This window comes from Neodiprion pinetum, chromosome 6 (genome assembly GCF_021155775.2).
Source record: "Neodiprion pinetum isolate iyNeoPine1 chromosome 6, iyNeoPine1.2, whole genome shotgun sequence".
Lineage (NCBI taxonomy): Eukaryota > Metazoa > Arthropoda > Insecta > Hymenoptera > Diprionidae > Neodiprion > Neodiprion pinetum.
The window spans coordinates 20,648,584-20,672,900 of record NC_060237.1 but is presented as its reverse complement, the minus strand read 5'-3'; the positions used below and the strand labels follow the sequence as shown (position 1 = coordinate 20,672,900).

Below are 24,317 nucleotides of genomic sequence, written 5' to 3'. Positions count from 1 at the left end.
AAAATTCGCGAAATCGCTTGACGTCACGACCGAAATAAAAAAGGACATCGCCGATATGCTCCGCTTCATGCCTCCGCAGGCTAGACTGTACTATCAGGATCTACTTCAATAAAATTGAATCACTTTACTGTTCTACTGTATTTTCGGTAAAATTTCACAATCTTATGAACAAATTATGTTCAATTTGGCACTTACACCGTTTTCGAACCTCCCTAGCTTGCCACTTTGCTCTGTAATATTTTCAAATTTGTACAAATTTGAAAATCCACAACCGGATCTTATTCTTCAAGATTCAAGCGTTCGATTTATTCTTGTTTCATAATTTTGATATCGCAATTGTGTTTCTAATCAGCTTCTAAAGTTAAGAAAATGTTGGCAGGAATCGTTGATTTAGGTACACTGACATGGGAAAAAATCGATTCTTGCCAGTCATTTCGTCGAAGGTGGATTGCCATGTTTAATCGGGATTTAGGCCATTTGAAAGAATTTGAGAAACTGTAAAAGTATTTTTGATTTTATTTTTATAAATCAAGTGATCAATGTTTTGGACAGTTATTTTACTCTCCTCAAAAATCATAATGATTTCACTTACACCGTTTAGCCGTGCCACCCTTCAGTTTGAATTAGTATATCTTCCTTCACTCGTAGAAAAAAATCAAAGCAGAGTTTCGCTGATATTTGAACGAGTTTTGAATTCACTTTCGGAATGTCCCTAACACGACTATTTAGAAAAAAAAAATTTGATTATTTAAAAAATCTAAATTCAGTTTAATGATGCAAAGAGAAAAAAAAAATCAACGATAACTGTAATTATAATTCGCATATAATTTTAAAGCAGTCCAGTTTGCAAAAAATTATCATGCTGATTCTGCATTGCGGTTTACTGAAATTTCGAGAATTTCATAGTTGCAAAATAACGAATTCTCCTAAAAATGTAACGTTGCAAACTTCAAATTCGTTATTTGTAAATAAAAAGACCTCAGCAATGAGGAATGGAAAAATTAGTGCTACCCAAATTACAGAACGTCTGCAATTAGTCATGTTGGTCATACGCGTACGTTTGGCAATTTGACTTTGTACGGAAATGGCAACACCCCCAATTAAAGGATTTTTTCTAGTCAGGCAAAGGACAATTAAGGAACTGGCAGAGAGCGTCGCCAGTCCTTTAGTTAAATTGCGTAATTGCTAGTTTCGATTATTTAGACCTTATTATCCGTCCACCAGCCTACCTGCCTCGCAGGATTTTACGACTTGTATGCAAGCCGGTCAAGGGAGGAGACGACAAGCCGCAATGGTCATTATGAGCATGTCGTAAACAGAAAAGGCGTCGATCACCGGGACCTCATTACCTATAGCGAAAATTTGTCAAAACAATAAACCGACTTTTCAGAATTGCATTTAACTGCTGACTCAAGCAATTTTCCATATTCTGTTTTGCCGTAACTAGCATTGCAATATACCTGTATACCTAGGTAATGAGCGCCTATACCCATAGATGGGACAAGGCTTTGGTTTATTATCTGGCAGACAATAGAGGATGTCATAACTTCGATGAAATTCATCCATATTGGTTGAGCTGTGAACCCATCTAGATTCCACATTCCACAATATCTGCGGCTTTACGGGACCGAGTCAAACTCGGATGGTACAGATATCCATGGTCACGTGATGGGAGATTGTTATTCAAAAAAATATTGATTTTCGTGTCGATAAAAGTTGACTCTGTGACTAAAAAAAAGGATTTTTTAAAAGGTAAGATTTCTTTACTTGACACTTTCAAATTCCGAAAAATTCAATCGTGAATAAATTTCGATTTGCGAATCGTGGACTACACGATTGAGATAATATAACGTGAAATTTTGTATCAGGATGGCGAAAAATTTGTTCAAACAAAATACCCTGTCTTTTTGCGACAAAAAATTCGAAATCCGTTAATCTTTTTCCACAAAAATTACGTAATGTGGGTTGACTTTTATGACGAAAACCAGCAGAAATTGTGCACCTTTGATATGTAAATTTGGATGAAAAAACGCCTAGTATTGCGGCGTTTCGCACAAATAATTAAAAATTGAACAATGTCATTTCCGAAAGTTAACTTGGCTGAATTTACATAACGCATTGTTGAAGTTTGAAAAGAATTTATAAAAAGTTACGTTTTTTCCCTTCGTCCATCGTAATTCCCTAACATATCCCTGACTTTTCCCAATAGAAGAAATTCCCTGCCTACTCCCGGTTTTCCTGGACAATTTTCCGAAAAACGGGGTAAAAATGGTTGCATTACCGCTACGGAAAACTTCATCTCTCGCGAATGCGTTTATATTATAAGTGATATATATACTCCATATTATTTTCCCTATAAATCCCGGCTCGAGCTTCCTCAGAGAACCGAATACCGGATTTATCTCCAGGTACACGTATGGCTTTAGAATACGTACATGCATACATGCGGGGCAGTGGTGAATTGCGATTGGGCAAAGATCGGAAGAAAAGTCTCCCCCCGAAAGTACGGGGTCGTTAAATTCCTTCACACGCTCAAGAGGCGAAATGGGATGTGCCGTGGGTTTGGGGCCCAGAGGACTCGTATCGCTATCTCGGGTATTCGCTTGTAGCCGGCCGGCTATTGGGCCCCGATTGCAAAGGTGGGCCCCGATTGGCTCATCGCGTAACCCCAACGACCCCGAACGGGACCCCAAATATTCACACGAGATTCGAGCGAGTCTAGAACCGGGCCTCGCCGTCCCGGGTTCCCATACTTCGTCCTGCTGACTACAGTACCGAGCAGATGATCGCCGACGAATATCTTAAGTTTGACCTTAACTTGGTCACCGCTCGTCCGCCTGCCTTACTCGCCCCTGAATATCGTGCGGTGACCAAGCACCGGGATGAATCGATCCTATTTGTAGGGTACTTTATAAGTCTGGTTGGAAGAGAGGCAGTTTTGATCGCATTGCATCCGGTCGCTCTTCTTGCATGCATTTTTTTTTCTTTGGTTTTTTTTTTTTTTTTTTTTGCCAGCAACTTTCTACGAGGTCGCGATCTTTCTTCAACCAGCCTTCGTTCGGACGTAATTTCGTCTTACTTCATGGCAATGAAAATGATCCGATGCTTTTTGATGCCTGCGGGATATATTCACTTATTTCACTAAGAAGTATCAATGCAGACTGGCTATTCTTATCGTTTTTCAAAATTTATCGGAAATTGTTCACACTGTATATGTCTGAATCTCATGCTGAAGATGTAACAGGTTTTTCATATGTTATCTATTAACGAAATATAATCGTGGATTGAAAATTTAAAAAATATTTTTTTCAATCAATCACATCTCTTGTACCTACCTACGACCGTTTCACATTTTAGCATCGTAAAACAATTCAAATCTTCATTCTGTCTCAATGTTGATTATTTGTCGATGAATAATTTCTCTGGCGAACAAAATAATAGTAATTAACTGTTCTACTTGGGGCATTATTAAAATTTATTATGGTTAGATTTGGATTTAAAATCGGTTAAAATTTCCGAATGAGCTGAAATTCTCAAAAATACGACTTTCAAAAGTTTCATATTCATTCTGTAAGTCGTTGCATATCTTCGGAGAAAATAGCAGATCATTCTTCCAATTTCAGAACAAAAATTGAAACGGAGAAAGTCCCAACGCGTCCGCGGTGAAACCGCGCTTATAACTCGCTACGTAATTTATTCAACAAACTAGATCTCGATCGATCATCCACTTGTCCTACCTTATACGCGCAAGTGACGTACTCACAGCTTATCTTTTATTTATTCTTCACGGCACTCCGACCCGATAAGAAGATTATTTCACTCATGCTTGCCGGGGTTGAAAAACGTCTTGATAACTTCTAACACTTGAAGCCCCGTGTCGCGTTTGATAGTAACGTTTCAAATCTCGCGTTGTATATACGAAGACTGTAGCATACAACTTGAGGTGTATATTTGAATTTTTTTCCTTGATCATTACACGGATATCCGTTTTATCAGTCATATTTAACTCAAGCTTTCCTCTCCATTCACCTCAAAGCGATCGGCTGTAAATAAATTGCCGGATTATTGTGGTCAATCGTCGATATACCGGATTGAAATTTCCACCGATCATGCGTAAAATTAAGAAGACAGTCTCGCATTGTACAACGCGTCGTCTTTTTGCGATCCAGGATCTCCCTCGGCGAGATCATCGCCCCGTGACACCCTCTCGGTTCGAGCGAATGAAACAATGAGATGCAGGGGTTGAAGGCCGGATGTTAATGTGCGGAACTTAGAGCCTGGGTAGAGACCGTTAGCGCCGTCCGTCAAAAGTCTTGGAAGTTGGAGAAAAAATTCGGAGACAAGAATCAAAGCGACAAAAAGTATAATTGAAATTACCAGAGAGAGACAGAGAGAGAAAAAAAAAATTGGGCAGAACGGAAAGGTAAATCGGGAAGCTCTCCCCCAGTCGTTTTTCCATTTGCATTTACCCTTCGCTGGCGGCATTCCGCGGTAGTTTTACCTGTCCGACTCTCGTGGCGCCCACAGGTGGCAAATCCGCAAGGTTCTCGACGGTGTCTTCGAACTCCGGCCATTCGTCCGGGTCTCGTCGAGGCGAACAGCCGTTTATTCGGCGCTACGCTACGCCGGCTCCCGAGCATCGAATGAACCTGTGCAAGACTTTCTATTTCTCTTTTTTCCTGTTCTTCTCCTCTGTATCAAACCTTTGGCACGAAATTAGATCCAATTTCGCATTTCAAATCGTATAATCAAGCGACGCGATGCGTAGATCACTTTTTTGCAAATGTTATGGAACATCGTTTTTTTTTTTTTTTTTTATCGTAAAATTGAATAATGTACCGTATAAATTTTTTATTGCTACTTCAAGAGGGGACTCCGACGAAATTCCAATGACGTCGAGTTTTTTGGTTTTGAAATCATTAAAAACGCGTACACTTTCATCGCCGAAGATTGACATTTTTTTTCACCAAACATACTACAGTAATTTAAATTTTGGTGGAAGAATTTCATGTCATGATCACATCTTTTTGAGTCATTTCAAAAACGAAAAACTCGATATTATCGAAATTTTACCGGAGGTCATCCATAATTTGACCAGGATCTGGATCGATTGACATCATTTAGATTATTTAAACTCATTTTCTGTATCGTATTTCTCGCGCGGTCATGATAATCATCGATGCAACGCGCGAGCGTTTTACGACGTTGCAAAATTTTCAGAATTTTCCTAATACAACCACCGCAGTTTGAACTACCGTTATAATTTCAAGGCTTGAGTTTGCTGCCCAAACTAGATAAAATCTTCCGATAATTCGAAACTGATAATTACTCGACCGTTAATTTAACCACTTGGAAAAGATTTCTGTAAATAGTTCTGGCGTTTAGATACGGAAATAGCTACATCGATAATTGTTCCAAATTATTGTTACAGTAAGGATAAACTAGTGAAAATTCTTATAGTTTAATACTTTATACAGATACAGCAAACGAAAAACTGTTTTTTAAACTTTAATTCGAGTATTCGATTACGGCGGATAATCAGATACATTTTTTTCAATTTCATCAATTGCACTTATTCTCTGCTGTTCTGCAATATCGCTGTAGAGAATTACATGCGAAGACAAGACTTTTACAGGGATCCTTGGAATTTTATTTCCCCTTTCTCACAATTGCTCCGAGACATTCGGAATAGGTATACAAGAGAAAGAAAGAGAAAAGAAAAGGAAAAAAAGGAAGCGGAAGGGTTGCCCCAAATTTAACTCGCCCCTGTTTAACGGTACTTTATTCTTACCTTGAATTTATACCTGATATGTGCACAATTCACACATGTTATTAGGATCGAGTACCGAGAACCTTACAGTCGGAATTATGTGTATGTCAACCTAGGTCTCCGTACATCGTCTCGGCAGACCGTGTATACTTCTTTTTCGCTAATTTCTAATCGATAACACCGCTAATTATCTCTGTGAATTTTTTTTATCGAGAACATTACGCGATCACACAAATATGCTGCAGTGAAGCTGAAATTCAATTGCAGAAATACTCAGATGCAAGTACCGTCAGACCTTATAGAAAATTCATTTCTTCGCTGCGACTTATCGCGGATTATCAAACTACCGTCTGTATTTCATATCTAGTTTGAAGATATATTGTTCGACACGAGGATATATGTGCTTTCGCCGAATATCTTCATCTTGAGGGGATACGTCAGTAAAATTGTAGAAATTGATAATTTTCACATAAATTTTCGATCACCAATTATTGGAGAAATTAGGTGGCTAACTTGTCAGGTGGCAATTTCCACTGTAACTTTTGTTCCTTACGCTCCTCCAATAACTGTGGAATTTTTTCAGAATTTTACGACGAGAATTGTAACGCAAGGAGCTTTTCGAAAAACCACTGTTTGACGTTATTTTAAATAATATCTAGCCACATATGGAACGTAACTGATTGAAACCTATTGGAAATCACTTGTTTTATTGAGCTTTATTACGAGTTAAAATTTTGAGTAAATCTTAAAAAGTCTAGAGTTTCACTGACGTAATTCCTTAATTCGTCACTCATGATCTGCTTATAATACACAAAATACCCTGAGAAATTTTTTTTTGATGATGTATTATTAGTTGGTGAATTTTGAAAACCAGTATGAAATTTTGTAATATGCTCGAGTACGAATCTAAGCGATGTAAAAATCCTGCGACGAAATATTTTACACACCAAGTGCAGTTATATGCAGTTCAATTTTCGGAATCGCGTGACGACGCTCGTTACCGTTTAATTCCGACGTTCACTTTCAGAAAATTTTTACGACACATTTGAATACACATAGTAAAAGTATGCATGTCTTGTGATAAATTGTCAGAAAAAAATCTTTAATCTGATAGACTTGAACCTGTAACAGCATCGCAGGAGAATTCCCAGAGTTCAACGAACTCCTAGAATATCAGGCGACTGGGTAAAATTTGGCGTGTGTGAGAGATAGAGAGTGAGAGAGAGAGAGAGAGAGAAAAAGAAAAAGAGAGCGAGCGATAGGGGGGAGGGGGGGGGGGGGGACACAAGGTAGAATCCAACGATCGAGAGACAGAGGCTGGTTAAAAATTTGATTTTTCGCACTTTGTCGGTATTTCGGAGATCCAGCTACTACCCGTTTCGGGGATTTTCTCGGTACATACATACCGTTTTGTACGTGCACACATGTATTCACGTATTAGAGGCGTATTACGATGCAGCGGCGCGCAGAGGAGTATGAGGACATAGAGGGAGGTATAAGATACCTGTCGTGTGAAAATCCCCGAAGAATGTGAGGGTGGTCCGGGAGATCAGGTGAAGCATTGTGATCAAAGAATGGAAAAACCGGGCCTCGAGTCGTCGTACCTGCTGCATCCTGAAGATTTTGGGCCCTTCGGGGATTCTTCTGTTCCCCGCCTCGCGGCTTTCTCGTACATCGTGCTTGGCGATATTCGCTCGCAAATTTGGCCGTATAGATTGGTAAAAAAAAAAAAAAATAAGGGAAAATTCCCCGTATGTGATTAGAAAAGCTTTGATTGGCCGAAGACGGGAAGAAATCGCTGCGTCAGACATCACCGAGCTTTGTCTCAAAAGATTTTGGAAATATACGACAAATGCATTCACGGATTTAACTCGGAATAATTCATGAGTGATTACGGGCTCGACCCGGTGATAGAAACGCGAGGCAGGCTTTCGGCCGATCGAATCGAACCGTGTCCGTAAGTAAATCGAATCCGTGAATCGTACGGTGTGCAAGCGGTTTTCGTGGTCTGCAACTATAATATCTAGGTGATAAAAATCTCTGCCTGCAACCGTGAACTTTGTGATCTCTCATGAATCGTGAGATAAGTTAGGTATATTTATGTATATAAGTCGAGCCTCGGGGTGCTGCAATTTTTGGTAAGTTCCTTCCGGTGCAATTAAATTTTTTTTTTCTTCATCAAAAATATCTCTAACGATCGGGCAATAATTAAAACCATGTTTGTCCGATGCGTCATGCGAATTGCTAACAATAAGTAAAATGATAGGACTTTGTACCCGATGACACATCGAATTGCCCTCATCGAAATCCGGCCGTCGTTCGACCCTCCCGATTTTGGCCAGGCATTGATTTCGGAGATAATAGGGCCCAAGTATAATTAAATGGGACACATAAACGGCCCCCCAGAGCTTCGGCTCCTCGTCGCCGGTGCAGTTTCTGCTGTACCGAGGGGCTCCGTTGATACCTCGGAGGAAGGAGGGCCGACAGTCCTATCGCGGTAGGGAAAAGGTTTAGGCGGGACCTCCGCCGGCTCCCCATTGGCCCGCCCTTATCCCTACTTTCGGCTGTCGGGGCATATAAATACTCCCGGTTCCCGTCCACGAGACATCATTCGAGCTTCGGAGTTTGCTCAGTCAAGTGAGTTTCCTTCTAAGTGAAAAAGGTTGTCGTGTTGCGCCCGCAGTTTTCGAATTGTGTAGTCTTTCAGTTGTGCAGTGTGTAGTTCGAATACGTAAGTATTCTGACTACTCAAAGCGAATAATAGTGAGAAATAAACAGACGAATATTGTTCAGTTATCAGTTTCTACAATTGTTTATTCTCGTTGTAACGGTGATTATAGTTTGTGTCAATGATGCATTGGAGAAAGGTTTCGGAATCGTCCTCGGAAATGTACGATTGCACAAGGTATATTATAAATTTGTAACAATATATACAACCAACGTCTATTATATGTGCATGTATGTACCGTATATTACATGTTGCGGATATCTTTATTCACGAGTCATACGAAATATTGTACGTATAATATTAAAATATTATAAAATTTTTACAAAACGTACAATGATCGGATATAGAATCTCGATACCCTGGATTTACGCGTATTTATGAATGCATTGATCTCCGGGAAGCGATAAATCTGACCTTGTGTGAAAGAAAAGTAAAGTGAAGAAAATCGAGTTCACCCCTATTGCTAATTTTTTATTTTTTTTCCTTTCTTTTTATCATCTCGCGCCTCGATATTATCGTCTATCGTCTCGTATTCTCTATATTTCGTTCGATCTTGCAGTTGCTTGTTATCAGATTATATACTAGCAGAAACTACATTTGTTGTCGCATAACATGTCTTCTTGGGTTATACCTGTTGCGGTAAATTTATTAAATAAAAAAGAAAAAAAAAAATTGGAAAGATAGGAAATGTATCGGGACATTCGGTGTCGTCAACGATCAATCACCCTCGTGTCTTAAAGAGCGCTAGATGATAGCTAGACATTAGTTAGTACAAAAAGTGATCGACACATCGTTGCTGGGTTCGCGCGCTAGTGTTCCTCTCGTCTCTCTCCCCTCCCCGTAATCGGCATATTTCTCTCTCTGGGTCGTCACTACCGTCGAGCTTGTTCTCAGTTGCCTGGAGTCGGCCAGTGGGAAGGGTGATATATACTAGTGAGAAGGCCTACACGAGAAACGATAAAAAGAGATGGTGAATTTTCAGTCGAGTCGAAGGAACCACGGAGTCTATTGATCGTAATAAGCAATATTTCCGCAGTGTCGGTACGAGTTTTGTTCAAATTTAATCAACAGCAACAATTTTAACACCTTGCAATTGTGTAGAGTTCGCACTTTGGTTGTGTCTTGGATGTTTGATTTTTGAAATTTTTTTTTTTTTTTCATCTTCCAATTCTATCTCTGTTTAGTCGCTCTATTATTCGTAGACAGTTTTGTGATTCATAGCTTTATTATCTATTTATCCCTCTGTACGCACAAAAGCAGTGTAAAATTTTTTTCGTTTTCCCTGCCGCACAACGTTCACAATTTTATATCCGTAGTTTTTTTTCACCTTCTCTATTTGTCGTAGACTCCAAATTGTACTTTGTTTTTTTTTCCCGAATTTTTGCACTTCTCGCTAGAAATCTACGCGGGTACATCAATTTATTATGAAATACGCAACACATTTGTGGTGACTGCTAGTAGTTTTAGCGCGCTTTTTCTTAGGTTATGTTAGGTTATGTTACACGGCTGCTCAGGAAGCACGCTGGGATTGCCGATCAGAGTTTCTCTTTTTTTTCCTTTTCATATGGTTAATTCCATTTTGCACCGTAAGCGGGGTTCCGTTTGGCTCTGTAAAAATAATACTCCTTTTAAATCCAAGCCCAATTTCAAATGTTGAAGTAAGTAATACGGTGTTTTTTCAATCTATTTTCAGACTCTTCAAAAATGCCTTCAAACTTACTCACAGGACACATGAAGCGACCGTAAGACGATCGCTGGCCCGTCGCCTTGTTGGCATGACGTCGCAAGACCTTACCAACTCTGAAATAGTGCTGCCATCTTCCTCCGGCAAGGAGAACGGATTCGCACTCCGTAGATCCCAGACCTCCAAAAGTAGTCCTCGAAAGGTAAGAAAAATGATCTGTATTATCGATTTTACTTTGCCCGGGCTCTTTCAAACAACCAGTGAAAACGTCGCGTATTTTTTCCATTTCCTTCCGTTCCTATTTTGTCAGTTTCATAAGCGTAATAAGAGTTTCTATACGCAAAAAATTCGCTGTCAGAAATTAGCTCTTTTTTATCCCTCGTATGATGCGTTATTTTTCATTTTTTCAAGTTCCCCAAATATCGAATCAGTTATCGAAAAAAATTTTTGTCGGTAATTTATTGCGCACAACTTGAAGTCTGCATCAGCTTTCGTGTAATGTATCATTTCTTATATAATATTTCTGCAAGCTATATTTGTATCTTGTCAAATCGATTAGATTAAAGTTTCAAATGGAGCGTATAACCGTGAAATTTTATCGTCGTTATAAAAATTTAATTCGTTCAACGTGTTTCCTGTGCCTTTTGTTTCTGCTTTCTTTATAATTCTACCCGTCGTTTTTATCCCATCAAGTATTTAAACGAGCTAATTGAGAACTGATAATATCTTGAAATCTCGATGAATCAACATCGATATTACCGTGACTGTACTTCTGTTCCGTTTTTACAACCACTTTCCGCGGAGATATCGTTGATTTATTTTATTTTATCGTTGCTGCACAGATATGCGCGTGTGTTCATCTCGAATCTGAATACATAATTTATTCACGGTCAATTAGCCGCCGTATCGTTGTCCACGTGCAGCATTATGCAGATATTTGGTGAAAAACCGTCGCGTGGCTGCAGCGTGAGCAAAGGCGTTTCATGTGTACAGCTGTCCCTTTAATTTGAAACGGTTTACGCACGGGCCGCAATAAACAAACATCCTCTATCAAATTTGCATTCGATCATAGATCCGAAATGTTGGGGAAGCGACACGCCAACTTGGAAGTATTATACCGATACAAAGATCTGACTCCCGATTATATACGTTCTTTCGACCGATGTGGATGCATTTTACACGTGCGATACGAGATCTCGAATGCTCACTGATTTTTCGATAATTTATTCAGCACCTTGCCCCAATCGCGCTGCTCATTCATTTCCGTCCGCATAGTATCACTCGGCATGCAAGGTTTGATTAAATAGGTACCGGGCTATTTCAGATTAACCGCTGTCGACGACGTGATTTTAGTATCGATTTCAGACCGGAAGTCAGGTAAACCCAATCGTAAATTTACAACCGACCAACTACTTCGAAAGGCTCTCATATCTTGTCGTCACAGCTTTCCTTACGGACGGTTCCGTTAAGAATAAAATAATTACATATTTTGTACGATGAAAATTATAATTATTGAAGAAATTATTTTCCATTTCAATCAGCCGAAGCCCTAAGACTTTTTCGTTTAATATTTTACCTTTTTGCAACAATGTTATAAGACGTCTGTGAAATGCTAAGCAAACTTTGTAGATACGCATTGATTCAACGACATCTAACAATATTTGTTTATTATTTATTTTCTAGCTTCCCGCACCGGTAAAATCCCGTGCGCCTCTGGAGGATTGGGATCCGAACAGCCAGGACAGTGGATATGGGACGAATTATCCTGACAAGGATGACGTCAAATGTCAGGATCAGTTCAGGTTTGCGGAACCATTGGGTGTCGCTCCGAGACGTTCTTCCGCCGAGTCCGGAAGTCCGTTGCGATCCCCGCATAGATCACCGGTCAGAAACATCCGACCTCCGTTCTTCAACAGCCTTTCATCCGGCTCGGAAAGCATGGACGACGGTTTCACAGAGCTCGTCGACATGGAAAATCTGGACGAGGACACGCAGCTACCCTGCGGATTGTCCTCGCTTCTCTCCGGTCAGATTATGGCCGAGAAGCCGACGGAGTCCGAGCTCACAACGCCGGAAGGCCGCCCGAAGCCTTCCATGCGGCGTTCGCTCTCTCTGCAGAACGAAAACGTCACACCTCAGAGCTCGAAGGTCAGATCCTGCCTGTTCAGATCTCCGACCGCGATATGCTCGGTGTCAAGATTATCCTTCGACGACAGCCCACGGATGAATTCGTCGCCCGTATCGCCGCCACCAAAATCGTTCAAGAGACCTGAACCACCGACAAACGCCAGCCCAGCATTCGTCAAGAGATCTAGGAAATCTAACAGCCTGCAGGATATATCGGAGAAAACTACCAGCCCACAGAAGCCGTCCCTTCAGAGATGCTTTTCGGAGACTGAGGCGCACGCTCTCATCAAATCTGCGATTCACAGAAGTACAACCGACGCCGATCTCACCGGAGATTTCAGCAAACAGTGCATACTTCCATTGGCCGAAGGACAGCACGAAGATCTTAAATCGATATCCTCGAGCACATTGGCGGCGCTGATTCGCGGAGAGTTCACCGATCGTGTAAGGTCTTTCAAGATTGTTGACTGCAGATATCCATACGAATTTGAAGGAGGCCACGTCGAAGGCGCCTTAAACCTCTTCAGCAAAGACATGATCGAACAGCATCTACTCGAACCGTTGACGAATGTTCCGGAAATTCAATCGGACGCAGAAAAGCGGGACATCGTTGTTTTTCACTGTGAATTTTCCTGGGAAAGAGGACCAAATCTTTCCCGTTTCCTTCGCAACATAGACAGACAACGTAACAAGGAACACTATCCGGCGCTCCATTATCCAGAGGTATATCTCCTTCACGGTGGATATCAACAATTTTACAATCAGCAGAAGGAACTCTGCTCACCCCAGGGATACAGACCTATGCGGCATCCCGATCACGAAGCAGATTTGCGCCAGTTTCGCAGCAAGAGCAAGAGTTGGCAAGGCGAAAAATCGCGATTAAACAGTTCCTCTGCCCGTACCAATCTGAAGCGACTCGGTTTGTAGAGTTCTGTGACATTATAGCTTAATTCATAAAATAAATACGATATGTGATCTCGAGTGTGAATGTGTAAAAAATAAATAGCTGAGAATTAAAAAAATAAGTTTGAAGAGTTGGACTTCAAGTGCTGTTCTTTTTTTCTCGCTTCATATCTAGGGAAATATTAAATATATTTTCTAAATTTATGAAAATACCTGTTTTTGTACATATGATAAATTTTAAGTATACGCATATATATGTATATGAATGTGTGTGTGTGTGTACGTATGTATGTATCCATATATATATATATATACATGTATATATATATATAGTATCAAGCAAGTACAAGAAGCAAAATAAAACACCTAATACAGATCATTAATCACTCGTAGTAAAATATTGGAGATTAATTATAATGCGAACCGAAAAATTAAATATGTACATAAGATTATTACTGCCTCAATTTTAACGATGGCAAAAGCAATAGCAATAGCCTGATTGTAGATGATGGCAAAAGCAATACAGCTGTACACAGGTGTCATGTTCACAAATTTTAATGCTTATATAAAATTGGGCAGGCATCCCACTGTACATATATGACACTACTCCGGATGCAGCTACTTTTCCTAAGTCCAAAAATGCGAAGAATTGAAACGAATCGCAGTATAGGTAGTCTTGGCATAACTTCGGTGAAAAATGCATTGATTACGAATCTAATTGAATTTCTGTATCAAGAATAGTGTTATATGGTGATGTATTATTAATCCTTCCATGAATATATTTTACAAAATTGAATATTTTTGTTCTCGTTTTTCCCCCAATTACTTGTTTCTCCCCCTTTTCACTGGCCTGATCCATAAAACATATATGAACTGATTTCATAACATGTGCAGAGTTTTGAAAATCCTTTCTGTGGTTCTTTCCTCTCTCTTTCGCTCTTCTCTTATTCTGATACTCAAACTAAATGATTCCATTCTCACAGTTATCTTATAATGCGATAAACGCTATTCTATGTAAGAATATAATTTCTAATCCTATAATATTTTCTTTAGATATTTATTGATCATCCTTTACTTCTTCCGCATCCCATCCAATATCCCTGTTGTAATCACGGCAGGAGTGTTGGTCATTTTCACTGAATTCTAGGCTCGTTTCTCCAATTATTCGTACTTCAGTGGATACATACAGAGATGCTTTGTGAAAGCTGAGATCGTATAATTGAGAGAGCCAGATTTCATTACATTCAGTGAATGATATCGCTAAAAAGATATTAAATGATAATTTGCCTGAGATGAGTGTCCCCATGGTAGAACGAATACTAGGTATGAGGTACAACATCGCGCGCACATCACCGATCCCACCAACGATCGGTGGTTTTCAAATATGATAACATCGTTTCTTGAATAGCTGTATTTAATTGAGTCTTAAATTGAAATTAAAGTTGAATGCATGCAAAAAAATCATTTCGCAGAGATCATATATAAGTGATCCATTTTTAGTTTTTCAAGATCTACATGTGGAGAAAATATCCTTATCGGTAAGGCATTTTTTCATACATGTAATAGACTGGAGTAAGCATTCTGACACGTGAATTTTTCCAACCTAGGTTTTCCAAGTCCATATTATAGATACTTAGTTATACGTCTTTGCCTAAAATTGTGCGAAAAACTTTACTTGATCAGAAAGAAATAACAATATACCTAGTAGGATTGACGTAATTGAATGTTTCTGCACTGTGAACATTTAAAAATTTACTAAAAGGTGAAGTTTTCCGACAACGTATAACAAAAACGCGAATCCATATGAAATAGATATTTATCATTATATCATCGATTCAGAACAAAATTTCGGATAGAATCCCTTCTTGCAAGACCATTTCAAATGCTCAGCTCCTCAGCGTTAAAATTTCTAATGGCGGATATTTATACTTCTCAAATAACGACAAGCTTTCGGACTCACACTTTTCATGCTCATTGCAGCTGATATATCTTCAACAGTCCATTTTACTTTCGTTTTACCCTCGATCAAAACCGTGATTTGCATGGCAGTGGAAATCATTTTTTGTACGTAGTGATACTTTTTTTATCCTGTGCAATGTTCACCCTTCCATTTTTTTAATCCACTTACTGTCCTGTTCAAATTGTCAATGATTTCTTTGTCACGAAATCTTTCGTTTTTCAGCTGTAACTTTTAGCCTTACTTTTTTATAATTTGTTTTTTTTTTTTTGGCAAAAATTGTTGGTCCTAAATTTGATTTGTGTGACCTTGTCTGGACTAATTGAACCGAAAGGAACTTAGAAAACGCAGCAAAAAAGTCTAGCACCAACAGCAGAGAAATGATGGATAAAATCCTATGTTTTTCGTCTTTGACTTTTTGTACGTTGCTCACAGCGTGTTGGGACTGCGCTTAATCGATTTCTCTCGCAAAATTACGGCGAAATAGTGCATCAAAGAATTGATTCCATCACTTTTCAAATTCGCGAAAATTTTCGCCAAAAATGAAGACAGTTGCCCTAACGCAGATATTTACACTTGATTGATCGTCAGAATCGATTTGTATGATCCTGTCTCGACTAATTCGATCCCCAGGAAACGCTGCAACGTACCAATCAGAGCGTAGAACCATCAGCACATGTATAACGAAAAAAATTTCATTTTGTGAACGTATTTTTAATGCGTTGCTTGCGGCGTATTGGGACTGCACCTAATCGATTTCTCTTGCAAAATTACGTCGGAATAATGCATGGAAGAATTTATTCCAGCACTTTTCAAAATCGCGAAAATTTTCGCCAAAAATGCAAAGGGTTAGCCTTACCGTTGACTGAACAATATAAAGACAGTTGCCCTAATGGGCTTTGGTGTAACAGCCGAAAATCGTCGTGCGCTTGCGCTCCCTGAGATGTTCCAATGATAGAGTTGAGAACTTATTGCAGAACATCAGAGGGTTCCGGATTTCGACATGCTGCTGGCTGCATTCACCTTTCCAGTAACACTGTCTTCGCAGTGGTAAGCCCAAGCCAGTACTTAGCCTGTGTGTACTTACCAAGTTGTCGGCGATACAAGAAATTAATGAGAATAAATTTCTTCAAACATTCGTAGAAAAACAGTGATTTAATTAAAATATAGGTACCCGAGAGAAGAATGTATACTTAAATCATGAATAATAGTAGATCAGATGTAATAACGAAGCAGAGACCAAAGAGTATACATGTATATTCGGTCCATGTACGATATTCATAAATATGATCTACTTACGATTAATACGTGATGCATACTAAAAATTTTATAATTTTCCAGGAGACGAACTAGATTACCTACAACAATGCGTCTATAATATGAAAATAGAAGAATTGTTCATTTCGAAATGGGATTCTATTCGACACGCGCTCGATGTATTCCATAACATTAGTATTCATAATTATTCCAACAACTTTTCATTTGCTCTCTCGATCTTGAATTTTTGTAGGCTTCGAATCGAAACGCTGTTTTAGCTAGTCGCAAGTGAAGTATCTACGTTGGGTAGGGAAGCAGAATTGTTTTTCGAAAAGTGTTCGGATGGAAAAATATTCAGAGTAACTGTAATACATCACGGATGCGCTAATTTTGGTCGAGGTGATATGGATGCTCCGTATATGAGACAGTATTCAACGCAGCCTAGTGATTTAAAGACCTAAAAAGGTGATAGGGAAAGAAAGAACGAAGCTTCTTAACACTTCGAGTGTATTTTAACACACATTTGAAAAATAAGAGCAAAATTTTTCGTCGTCCAACTGTCGCAGAACGACAGCGTTATCAGCTGACCCGTTAACCGAAGGATATATCTTCAGTCAACGGCTGACCATCGAAGGGCCTGGCCGCTTGAGTCTGGAATCGGCAGGAGAGATAAAGTGCGTATTTCTTGTATGAAATGTGAAAACTAAAATCATTATACATCATATCATATCATCATACATCATACATCATACATCATACATCATCATACATAGTATTAAAGGTCGAAACCAAAGTTTGGATGTCGGACGTTCAGAAAGTGACGTCACCCAAACTTTTTTTTCACTTGACGTAATCGATTTGAAATCGGCTAGCAGAATTCCTCAGTCTGGAAACAGCCGCGCAGTAGAGCGGACGGATGAGAATCGCGCTCCGCAGATTTCGAGTACCGGGTTCTCTACCTCCTCGATCCTGCGCTCCGGGTCCGCTACCTGGTGGAACTTGACTTTCAGGACAAGCGCTCCGTAGTTCTGGCTGTCCAGGTCCTTGACTAGTAATTGTAATTATATTTGATCTAAAATTTTTTAAACTTGTCACGTTAAAACAAAGTATTTCAATTCGTTTTTCCCGCAAGGACAAATTCAGTAGCTATGAATGCGCTAATAGAATTCATGATGTTATAAATTGATTAATTGATTATATTATTACTCCTGCGATATTTTTGATACGTTCTTATACTGAAGATATTTATTACTATTCCAGGTATATCCGTGGTGTTTATCGGTGGTTGTTGGAGGTGGTTGGCGGTGGTTGGAGGTGGTCGCAGGTCGACGAGGAGGAGGACGAGGAAGACGAGGAGAACAAGATGGACGAGGAGGACGAGGATTTGTGCTCGGTGAGTAAAACACTTTTATAATATTTGATGGCAATTGTAATTATATTTTATATGAAATATCTCAAACTTGTCATGTTTACAATAAATTGTTTCAATTCATTTTTCACGCAAGCACATATTCAGTAGCTTTAAACGCGCTAATGAAATTTATTACATACTGATTAAATAATTAATTATAATAATACTTACATAATATTTTTGATGTGTTCTTAGTCTGAAAATATTTATTACTATTCTAGGTATAACCCGAGGTGGTTGGCGGTGGTTGTTGGATGTGGTTGGCGGTGGTTGAAGGTGGTCGCAGGTCGACGAGGAGGAGGACGAGGAAGACTAGGAGAAGAAGGTGGCTGAGGATTTGTGCTCGGTGGGTAAATCACTTTTATAATATTTGATGGCAATTGAAATTATGTTTTATCTAAAATATTCCAAACTTGTCATGTTTACATTGAATTATTTCGATTCATTTTCCCGCAAGCACATATTCAGTAGCTATCAATGCGCTGAAAAAATTTATTACATTATTAATTAATTAATTAAATAATTAATTAATTACATTAATCCTTACACAATATTTTTGATTTGTTCCTATACTGAAATAATTTATTACTATTCCAGGTATAACCCGAGGTGGTTGGCGGTGGTTGGAGGTGGTCGAGCTGGTCGAGCTGGACGAGGTGGAGGACGAGGATTCGTGCTCGGTGAGTTTGACATTTTTACAATATTTGATGAAGTAGAATCAGCATCAGGAGTAGGATCAGGGGAAGATGTAGAAATAGGAGTAGAAGTAGGAGTAGTGGTAGGAATAGGACTCGGAGTAGGAATATGAGTAGAAGTAGGAATAGTAGGAGTAAGAGTGGGATTAGGAGTAGGAGTAGGAGTAGGAGCAGAAGTAGGTAGGGCGGGGTGGAACGTGAGAGGGGCGGGGAGGGGCGGGAAGGGGATATTGTCATATCAAGTTATCAGTAATAAGCAATTGCGGGTAAAATATTAGCTTACTTTTGTAAGTATTTATGAATATAGCCTCTATGAATATTCATTGTTGGTATATAAGTTCTGGCAACGTACCTACTTTCTGTAAGAGATGTTGAAGATTTTCAACATAATTATGTTTCAGTTCTGTGCCCCACCTAGTGATCCACTAGTACATATCCTCCGACGTGACATCGCTGTGCTACGTATAAAGAAGAAAAGATTTATTAAGATGCAGATTGCTCCTCACTTCTTGCCATTGTGCTTTCAGCCATTGTTGTGGTGTGTGTTTAAAATTAAGGACAGTATATGTATAATATAGAATAACAGGTACAGCTACGAATATAGCACTGCAATAAATCTTATAGAAATGAGCTCTCATTGAGATTTCTCTGTATTTATAACTCGACGCGAGAAGGCAAAAATCAATGTAATGCCATCTGTAAGGTAATTGGACTCGTATTTGCACTACGAGAACTCGTTGGGCATTTTGCGGTGAAGTTTGAAAAATTGTTGTACAAGAAATTAAATAACTATAAAAATGGATAAAAAATATTATCTCTAATAGTGAATGTAGCTAATACAGCTTTAACCGTATATTGATTATGTTAATGATCTATTGTGACAAGATCGGAATTAGATAAGCTCTCTAAATACTCTTTTCTAGTCTATTAATTTATATCATGTATATGTAAATGTATATTTCTTCAGTTTATACAATCACTGCACTAGGATTAACCTTGCCACGTTTTATGGTGCGCTTGTGTAATTTGTATATTATTAACCTTACGTTTTACTCTATTTGCGACAAGTTGTGAGTGTTTCTAATTTCTTGGCTATTATTTATGTACATGTATGTGTATATATGTATATGTATACTTATGCATATATACATATATACACATGTTTAAAACTAGATTTTGACAATAAACACAGAGGTTTTAGTTTATTCGCATACGGATTTCTGTGTATAGGTATACTTGAACTAAAATATCCTTATCTCTAATACGGAGTTGTTCGTAATTCGCATTTGTTCTTGTAACCCAATGTCCTACACACGATGGCAAAAATCGAGATCCAACTTGACTGAGTCTCAAAGCCCTGTTGACATAAAAGCAGCTATTTGATAGAAATTATAGTTTATAGTTTACACAGCCCATTGCATGATATTTCATTATAAATACATATGTTTCAATGTATTTAGGAATAATTTATCAAATATACAGAGGTCATGTGCAAATAATAAATGAATTCGACCGCAGTTTGATGTATTCATTAGACCTTTAACAATAAATTTAAGCTTTGTTACTTTTTTCATTTTATTATGGATAATCAAAAACATTTCCGACTATTCGTGCTGTGGAAGCATGGGGATTAAACCAAATGTAGCAAAGGATTAGAAACAGTGTATGTAGAGTACGGGTATTTTTCTAATAATGCAAACACGTGCCGCTAGTTTAGTTTTGACATATCTAGAATACCACGCCTTGCGAATTAGCTTTCCACACAGAGATGAATGATGAATTTCAAGGACTGCATTATCGTTGTTGAATACTCTATGCCTCATGGGAAAAGAAAATGTGTAACGATAACATTGATGCACCGGATCATCGTCGACTTTAACTTTTGAAATGTCCTACCATTTCCGAACACCTCCAACCATCCTATTTACCTATATTACTAGATTAGCTATGATATGAAAAGAAAAGAATTATTCACTTCGAAATGGGATTCTATTCGACACGCGCTCGATGTATTCCATAACATTTGTATTCATAATTATTCCAACAACTTTTCATTTGCTCTCTCGATCTTGAATTTTCGTAGGCATATAATCGAAACGCTGTTCTAGCTAGTCGAGAGTGAAGTATCTACGTTGGGTAGAGAAGCAGAATTGTTTTTCGAAAAGTATTCGGATGGAAAAAAATTCAGAGTAACTGTAATACATCACGGATGCACTAATTTTGAACGAGATAAAATGGATTCTCCGTATATGAGACAGTATTTAAAGCAGCCTAGTGATTTAAAGACCTAAAAAGGTGATAGGGAGAGAAAGAACGAAGCTTCTTAACACTTCAAGTGTATTTTAACACACATTTGAAAGATACGAGCGAAATTTTTCATCATCCAACTGTCGCAGAACGGCAGCGTTATCAGCTGACCCGTTAACCGAAGGATATATCTTCAGTCAACGGCTGACCATCGAAGGGCCTGGCCGCTTGAGTCTGGAATCGGCAGGAGAGATAAAGTGCGTATTTCTTGTATGAAATGTGGAAACTAAAATCATTATACATCATATCATATCATCATACATCATACATCATACATCGTACATCATACATCATACATCATCATACCTAGTATTACAGTTCGAAACCAAAGTTTGAATTTTCGGATGTTCGGAAAGTGACGTCACCAATCTAAAATCGGCCAGCCGAGTTCCTCAGTCTGGTAACAACCGCGCAGTAGAGCGGACGCATGAGAGTCGCGCTCCGCAAACTTCGAGTACCGGGTTCTCAACCTCTCGGATCCCGCGCTTCGGGTCCGCTACGTATTTCGAGCACCGGGTTCTCAACCTCCCGGATCCCGCGCTTCGGGTCCGCTACGCGGTGAAACTCGACTTCCAGGATAAGCGCTCCGTGGTTCCTCGTTCATGTTTACAATAAATTATTTCAATTCGTTTTTCGCGCAACCCCAAATTCGGTACCTGTCAGTCCGCTGATAAAATTTCTCGACTTCCAGGATAAGCGCTCCGTGGTTCCTGGTTCATGTTTACAATAAATTATTTCAATTCGTTTTTCGCGCAACCCCAAATTCGGTACCTGTCAGTCCGCTAATAAAATTTCTCGACTTCCAGGATAAGCGCTCCGTGGTTCCTGGTTCATGTTTACAATAAATTATTTCAATTCGTTTTTCGCGCAACCCCAAATTCGGTAGCTGTCAGTCCGCTAATAAAATTTCTCGACTTCCAGGATAAGCGCTCCGTGGTTCCTGGTTCATGTTTACAATAAATTATTTCAATTCGTTTTTCGCGCAACCCCAAATTCGGTACCTGTCAGTCCGCTAATAAAATTTCTCGACTTCCAGGATAAGCGCTCCGTGGTTCCTGGTTCATGTTTACAATAAATTATTTCAATTCGTTTTTCGCGCAACCCCAAATTCGGTACCTGTCAGTCCGCTAATAAAATTTCTCGACTTCCAGGATAAGCGCTCCGTGGTTCCTGGTTCATGTTTACAATAAATTATTTCAATTCGTTTTTCGCGCAACCCCAAATTCGGTAGCTGTCAGTCCGCTAATAAAATTTCTCGACTTCCAGGATAAGCGCTCCGTGGTTCCTGGTTCATGTTTACAATAAATTATTTCAATTCGTTTTTCGCGCAACCCCAAATTCGGTACCTGTCAGTCCGCTAATAAAATTTCTCGACTTCCAGGATAAGCGCTCCGTGGTTCCTGGTTCATGTTTACAATAAATTATTTCAATTCGTTTTTCGCGCAACCCCAAATTCGGTACCTGTCAGTCCGCTAATAAAATTTTTCGACTTCCAGGATAAGCGCTCCGTGGTTCCTGGTTCATGTTTACAATAAATTATTTCAATTTGTTTTCCGCGCAACCCCAAATTCGGTACCTGTCAGTCCGCTAATAAAATTTCTATAACTTTACAATCTTCTCATAATCTTTTTGGTAAAATATATCGATAAAAAAATTATATTAAACCTTACTCGGTATTTTTGATTTGTTCTCACGCTGAAAATATTTATTAGCATTCGAGGTATAACCTGAGGTGGTTGAAGGTGGTCGGAGGTGGACGAGGAGGAGGACGAGGAGGACGAGGATTTGTGCTGGGTGAGTAAAACACTTTTATAATATTTGACGGCAATTGTAATTATATTTCATCTGAAATATTACAAACTTGTCACGTTTACAATAAATGATTTCAATTCATTTTTCGTGCGAGCACATATTCAGTAGCGATGAATAATCTTATACAATTTATTGTATTATTAATTAATCAATTAATATTCTTATAATATTTAATGGCAATTGTAATTATATTTCATCTGAAATATTACAAACTTGTCACGTTTACAATAAATTATTTCAATTCATTTTTCGTGCAAGCACATATTTAGTAGCTATGAATAATCTCGTACAATTCATTATATTATTAATTAATTGATCAATTACATTAATCCTTACACAATATTTTTGATGTGTTCCTATACTAAAAATATTCATTACTATTCCAGGTATCACCCGAGGTGGTCGGAGGTGGACGAGGAGGAGGACGAGCTGGACGAGGAGGAGGACCAGGTGGACGAGGAGGAGGACGAGGTGGACGAGGAGGAGGCGGGGTGGGTCGTGGGAGAGGACCTCTCCTCTCCTCAGAGGAGGGGAGGGGGAGGGGCAGGGAAGGGAAGGGAAGGGGAGGGGAGGGAGGGGAAGGGAAGGGAAAGGGCGGGAAAGGGCGGGAAGGGGCGGGGGAGGGAGGGTGGGAGGGCGGGCGGGTGGGAGGGAGGGAGGGAGGGAGGGAGGGAGGGTGGGCGGGCGGGCGGGTGGGCGCAAGAGGGGGGGGTGTACTGCTTTATTAACTCGAACGGCTCGCATCGACATCCGTCCTCCACTCTCTCCCTCCCTCCCTCCCTCCCTCCCTCCCTCCCGCCCTCCCTCCCGCCCTCCCTCCCGCCCTCCCTCCCACCCTCCCTCCCTCTCTCCCTCCCTTCCTCCCTCCCTCCCACCCTCCCCTCCCCACCCCTTCCCTTCCCTTCCCTCCCCTTCCCGCCCCTCCCCCTCCCCGCCCACCTCTCCCCCTTCCCTGCCCCTCCCCCTCCCCTCCTCTGAGGAGAGGAGAGGTCCTCTCCCACGACCCACCCCGCCTCCTCCTCGTCCACCTCGTCCTCCTCCTCGTCCACCTGGTCCTCCTCCTCGTCCAGCTCGTCCTCCTCCTCGTCCACCTCCGACCACCTCGGGTGATACCTGGAATAGTAATGAATATTTTTAGTATAGGAACACATCAAAAATATTGTGTAAGAATTAATGTAATTAATCAATTAATCAATAATATAATAAATTGTACAAGATTATTCATAGCTACTGAATATGTGCTTGCACGAAAAATGAATTGAAATAATTTATTGTAAACGTGACAAGTTTGTAATATTTCAGATGAAATATAATTACAATTGCCACCAGATATTATAAGAATATCAATTAATTAATTAATAATATAAGAAATTGTATAAGATTATTCATAGCTACTGGATATGTGCTTGCACGAAAAATGAATTGAAATAATTTATTGTAAACGTGACAAGTTTGTAATATTTCAGATGAAATATAATTACAATTGCCATTAAATATTATAAGAATATTAATTGATTAATTAATAATACAATAAATTGTATAAGATTATTCATCGCTACTGAATATGTGCTCGCACGAAAAATGAATTGAAATCATTTATTGTAAACGTGACAAGTTTGTAATATTTCAGATGAAATATAATTACAATTGCCGTCAAATATTATAA

The 24,317-nt window shown here is 39.4% G+C and overlaps 1 protein-coding gene and 2 long non-coding RNA genes across 10 annotated transcripts in view; 2 read left to right on the top strand and 1 right to left on the bottom strand.

Annotated features, from left to right (window-relative positions):
- The window catches only part of LOC124222504 (M-phase inducer phosphatase), an 89,394-nt gene extending 75,386 nt beyond the window's left edge, over window positions 1–14,008 (top strand). For 3 of the 6 annotated variants that reach the window (XM_046633547.2, XM_046633546.2, XM_046633551.2), the window contains exons 4-5: window positions 10,192–10,384; window positions 11,866–14,008. In XM_046633547.2, coding sequence (XP_046489503.1) covers window positions 10,192–10,384; window positions 11,866–13,236 — 1,564 coding nt within the window. In that variant the 3' untranslated portion in view covers window positions 13,237–14,008. Of the gene's footprint in view, window positions 1–8,477; window positions 8,676–9,393; window positions 9,540–10,191; window positions 10,385–11,865 lie in introns of those variants that run through there. The other 3 variants (XM_046633552.2, XM_046633553.2, XM_046633554.1) reach the window with 3 other exon arrangements.
- On the bottom strand, window positions 9,305–10,347 carry LOC124222508 (uncharacterized). Of its 3 annotated transcripts, XR_011177420.1 has the most exons (3): window positions 10,223–10,312; window positions 9,585–10,106; window positions 9,305–9,441 (listed from the first exon to the last, which is right to left on the bottom strand). It is a non-coding gene; the product is annotated as an uncharacterized lncRNA (long non-coding RNA). The 3 variants fall into 3 exon arrangements; XR_006884025.2 differs by lacking the exon at window positions 9,305–9,441 and having other exon boundaries at window positions 9,609–10,106; window positions 10,223–10,347; XR_006884026.2 differs by lacking the exon at window positions 9,305–9,441 and having other exon boundaries at window positions 9,609–10,106; window positions 10,219–10,279.
- A 2,982-nt stretch (window positions 14,009–16,990) lies between the features above and the next one.
- On the top strand, window positions 16,991–20,049 carry LOC138191112 (uncharacterized). The gene is made up of 6 exons (XR_011177419.1): window positions 16,991–17,100; window positions 17,302–17,483; window positions 17,687–17,819; window positions 18,059–18,183; window positions 18,435–18,517; window positions 18,934–20,049. It is a non-coding gene; the product is annotated as an uncharacterized lncRNA (long non-coding RNA).
- The last annotated feature ends 4,268 nt before the right edge of the window (window positions 20,050–24,317 follow it).